Source organism: Charadrius vociferus, unplaced genomic scaffold, assembly GCF_000708025.1.
Source record: "Charadrius vociferus isolate BGI_N301 unplaced genomic scaffold, ASM70802v2 scaffold776, whole genome shotgun sequence".
Taxonomy (NCBI): domain Eukaryota; kingdom Metazoa; phylum Chordata; class Aves; order Charadriiformes; family Charadriidae; genus Charadrius; species Charadrius vociferus.
The window spans coordinates 1,233,018-1,238,148 of NW_009648775.1; the positions used below are offsets into that span (position 1 = coordinate 1,233,018).

The window sequence follows — 5,131 nt, forward strand, 5'->3', positions numbered from 1 at the left end:
AAGGCCAAAAAGGGGAGAGCTCAGAGCCCCTTCCAGTGCCTAAAGGGGGGTTATAGAAAAGGTGGGGATAGAGTTTTTAGCAGGGCCTGTTGCGATAGGACAGGGGGTGATGGCTTTAAACTAAAAGAGGGGAGATTTAGAAGAATTTTTTTATGCTGAGGGCGGTGAGACACTGGCCCAGGTCGCCCAGAGAGTGGTAGATGCCCCATCCCTGGAAACATTCCAGGTCAGGTTGGACGGGGCTCTGAGTACCCATATCTGCTCATGGAAGGGGGGGTTGGACTAGATGACCTTTGAAAGTCCCTTCCCACCTGAACCATTCTATGATTTTATGATTTTGGCCAGTGCTGGCATCCTCCCAGCCCGTACCAGTCTGCGAGTGGTCCCTGCTGCTGGAGGGGAAGATGAGGCAGCGGTGGTTGGAGACCTCGTAAGGACCAACGGACTGAGCAGTAGAAAGGAGTGGGGAAAGCGCCTGTTCCAGATCAGGGTTAGTGCCATTGGCAGATTTCTGGCCAGAAACAGGGATCTTCAGCCTCTGGGCCAAATGCATCTTCATGGAAGGCCGCTGCCGGCTTCGTTGGTGGGGGAATTCCCATGTCACCTCTGCATGGGAGGGCGCCGTTTGAAGGAAGGGGGGGAGCTCCTCAGAGTTCAGCTTGCAAACACGGGCTGCAGCTGGCTGCCCTGGCTCCATCGCTGCCTGCTCCTGCGCCGCTCTCCTGCGCCTCCCGTCCTTCCCAGGCATGTCTTCCCCGCCTGTCAGTCTCTCCTGCCTTTCCCAAGCTCCGCTGTGGCTGAGAGAGGGGTGGGGATGGTGAGATGGGTGTTGTTGGTGGGGAGCTGGATCCAACTGTGTGTTTCCTCTATGCCAAAAAAAACCCACCCCTCCCTGGGGCAGCCGCTCTTCACTCGTGCGGGTCGCTCGGTCCCGGTCTTCCAAAACCACAGGTCACTGCTCTCTCCGATACGCTGCTCAGCCTTCATCAGCCTTCCACGAGTTCTCCTACACGTGGCAAAGCTGCTTCAATGTTCCCATTACCCTCTGCTGACACACCGCTGGGGGCTGCAGCGGAGCTGTGTGCCACGTCCCGGATCTCAGCAGCTCTCGCCATGCCCCGTAACAGCACTATTATCCTTTACCGCGCGCGCTGGGCTTTGCAGGATTTTGCTGTGGTCCGCGACCGAAATGTGACCCTTGCCAGATTTCCCAATGCTCTGCCAGTTTTTCCTGCCCTTTACAGAATTGTTATCCTCCGTCTCGCTGGGTTTTGCTGTGCATAACGCCAACCTCGCGTTACACAGCCCCGGCTTTCTGCTGGCCGCGGCAGCGATGCTCCTGCCCACCCGGAGGACGGGTTGCTGCAGGCAGGGCTGCATTCAGCCTTGGGGCCTCCGGCCTTTCTCGTCAGCCCTTTGCTGGGGGGAGGATTGGGTTTATCTTCTCCGGTCCCCCCGGTTCCTCTCTCCCTTTTGTTTGCTCCCTCCATCCCTCACTCCCGTTGGCGCCTTCATCCCGTTTCCCACAGAGAAGACAACACGTTTGGCTTTGGGTCCTGCCTCTGCTTCCCCGCAGCCCCTGCTCCCACGCTGCCCTCGCCACCTAACGAAAGAGCTGGGGGAGGGCTAATTAGCTCGAGGGATAATAATGACCCTCTTATCGATACTCTTCAGCCCTCCTGCCCTCCATTTCCCTGCAGCGCGTGATGCATCCAGCCCTCGCTGGCTGTGAGAAGCGCTGATGTCTCCTCCAAGAAAACCGCCGCGGTGTGGAAGGGGGAGTGGGACCGTGTTCTTACGGCGGCGCACAGGAACAGCAGCAGCGAGGGCTTTGCTCGGGAGAGACAGCCCTGCTGGGCAATCCAGGGGTGGAAAAGGGCCTTCCAGACACACACGACCACTGGTCCGGGCAGCGGGGATGGTTCTGCAGCATCTGCACCATAACTCCTGTGAGAAGACAGGGACAGGAGCTTGGGGATGCTCCGGAAACCTGGGGGTGGCGGGAGAGGCTGGATGTTGTGCTCTCGCGTGCGTGGGGGGGGACGGGAGCACCGAGGGTCTGGCACGGGGAGGAAGAGGAGGTGAAGGTTCAGGAGGAGAAGGAGGAGGAGGTTCAGTCTCAGCCAGCAGGTTGGGCTCTGACCCTCTGCACCGGTTGGCGCCGATGCAGAGGCAGCTGGGGATGACCCCATGGGATGGAGGTGTCCGGAGCAGCAATAGAACAGGACTGAGGAGTCCCACAGCCCTGCAAGCGCAGACCAGGCTGTGACTGCCACCACGCAGCACTGGGTGACCCTCAAGGCCTGAACGGCTGCACGGGAAGAGCTGTGAGCTCCATCACCACCGTCCCCTCCGCAGCTCCGGCGCTCAGCCCTGCCCACAGCACTGGCACCAGCCCTGTCCTTCGCCACCCACCACAGGTCGAGCCCCACGTGCCAACGCCACAACGGCCCAACCAACACCGCGGGTGGTGGCAGCGCTGCCCCGTGGCGTTGCGGCACGTCCCGCCTGGCCGTGGTGGCATCCCCGCGCGTGGGGCTGCGAGACGGGATGGGCTCCCTCCCTCGCGGCTCTCTCCGAAGCCCGGTGAGCCCCAGCGTGTCCTGGGTGCCGCCGAGCAGCGCAGGTCTCTCCAGGACAGGACTGCATTGCAGGGAAGGGCTGTCCTTCGCCGGGTTAGCGCGGCTGCTCTCTGGCTGCTGGCTCTGAAGAGCTTTTCGGGTGCTGGAGCTGTGGTCCAGCAGCTCTGAGCGCAGAGCTCTATCTGCAGCTGCACCGATGGGGCAAGAAGAGGTTTTTCGGAGGGATAAAGCTGCAAAAGCCTGCGAGGGGCGAGTCCTTATGTGTGCCCTCAGCTCAGGGGTGCCAGGGCAGCGCAGAACCCCCCCCGGTAATAAGGAGTAGAGGGAAAAATTGTTTGTGCCCTGAGCTGGGGAGACGGTGTGTGCTCGCTGCCTACAGAGGGATGGAGGGGGCTGTTCGTGGCTCTGCATCCATCGCGCCCCGCTCGGGCGCTGCCAGCTGCTTGCTGCGGCGGGGGCTATTTTTCCGTCGAGTGTACATGTCACCAGGGGAAGCTATTTTTGATAAAACAAACAAATCTTTCCAGCTTTTCTAAAAATAGCCATTGCCCTTTTTTTCTCCCCCTCCCTTCCCGGCTCAGGCTGCCTTAGAGACAGAAATCCGCCTCGAGCCATCCAGTTATTAATACCAGTAAACAAACCCTTATCTCCGGTGCCTTGTTCTAGCGGGAACATGTGGGGGCAACCTAAACCATTCTGTGATTCTGATTCCTGCCTGCTTTCATGTGATGCTGTGCAAATGTTTGGGATTTTTGTTGGGTTGGGTGTTTTTCCCATTTTTAATGCTGTAGGAATTAAGCAGGAATATCGGTGCTCTCGGGGTTTGTGCGGGTGTGATGGAGCAGCTTTGCCTAAGCTGTCAGAGACAGAACAGCAGAGGGGTCAAGGTATTTTGAGGGGAAGTTCTGCAGAGCCCAGGAGGCTGTCTGCCAGCAAGACGCTGGCTGCGCAGGTGTCTCCAGAGCCTCCGAGAGCTGTTGGACACTGTTGTACGTTGATGAGAGCCCAGCCAGATTTGCTGTGTGACAATGTGTCTTCTGCTGGTGGGAACTGAAGATCAGAGCTGCTTTTCTCCAGAGAGGCGTGATACTTACAAGCAGCAAAGCAGCAAGGGGGATCCAGTGCCTGCTGAGCTCAGAAACAAATCCTGCTGGATTTTGGCCAGTTTAGGGACTGACCGGGCTGCCAGGAGCCCACGTCCCCATGTCCCCGCATCCCTGCTGCCTGCCTCCCCGCGGTCCCCGCGCTGCCTCTCCTGCCGGCAGACGCAGCCAAGGTGGATGGTTTGGGTTTGACCGGGGGTTATCACTTGCGCTGCTGCCACCCCCGCCGGCTTCAGCATCTCACGGGCTGCAGAGAGGGATGTGATTGCCCTTCCAGGTGCCGAGGGCGCTGCCTTCACCTCCCGCCCCTCAGCATCCCCATCCCCGCCTGCGTACGGTCCCCGCGGTACGGGGATCGGGGGGCTCATGGCACAAGGAGGGGGGCAGCTTCTTCCCCAGCGCAGCGCGTGGCAGAGGTTAAAAATTCAGGTTTAAAGGGAGAGCAGGATTTGCGGAAGCTTTCTGCGCAAGGAGAGACCCCCACCAGGCCCTGGGCGATGGATGGAGTATTTCTCAGCAAGGAGTAAAAAGAAAAATACCTTTTATTACAGATAAAAGCCTCACGTTTCTAGAGAGCAGAAGGCAGCCCCACAGCGGGACAGGCACGCGGGTGGGTACAAAGCGCTTGGTGCCAGGAACACGGAGTTGCGCCGCATCCTCTTCCTCCTCCTCCTCTTCCTCCTCCTCCTCCTTCTCTGTTTCCCAGGAGGGAGCCGGAGATCAGTAGCAGTGCGCGATGGTCTCCATGTTGAGGAAGCGGACGTGCATCTTGGTTTCGCGAGGCCCTGCCACATCTGCAGGCGGTGGGAAGGCGGTGAGCGGGGCCGGGTTGGGGGCTCAGCTTGGTGCCCACCCCAAAACGTCCGGGTCCCTGCGACCGCCTGCAGATGAGCGGAAATGCCACCAACCTTAAGGAAGTCTTCGAAGGTGATGCCCTCATACACCTGGTCCGGCCCCTGGGCGCAGCGAGAGAGACAACATTACGGCTACCCCATGCCAATGGGGCAGGAGCCTCGGGGCACTGGGTTGCCATGGGGTGGAGACCTTTGGGCTATGGGACATGTCTCCCACAGGCGCACCATGCCCCATAGCCAGCCCAAAATTGGTTCCCAGCACTACCATGGCTGCAAGGAGCTGCCTTTTTTAGGAGCACTAAAGCCCCAAGCACCGAGGATGGTGCTTCATGGGGTGCTGTTTGCTTATAGAATCATAGAATGGTTTAGGTTGGAAAGGACCTTGAAGATCATCGAGTTCCAACCCCCCTGCCCTGGGCACGGACACCTCCCACTAGACCAGGTTGCCCAAGGCCACCTCCAGCCTGGCCTTGAACACCTCCAGGGATGGGGCCTCAACAACCTCTCTGGGCAACCTGTGCCAGTGCCTCACCGCCCTTACAGTGAAAAACTTCTTCCTAATATCTCATGTAAATCTATCTCCTTCCAGTTT

At 59.2% G+C, this 5,131-nt stretch overlaps 1 protein-coding gene across 1 annotated transcript in view; it reads right to left on the reverse strand.

Annotated features, from left to right (window-relative positions):
- Positions 1-4,405: 4,405 nt before the first annotated feature.
- TESC (tescalcin) overlaps positions 4,406-5,131 on the reverse strand; it is a 3,196-nt gene continuing 2,470 nt past the window's right edge. Inside the window, 3 exon segments of the mRNA XM_009886743.1 lie at positions 4,406-4,464; positions 4,467-4,479; positions 4,594-4,641. Of these exon segments, the coding sequence (XP_009885045.1) occupies positions 4,406-4,464; positions 4,467-4,479; positions 4,594-4,641 (120 nt within the window).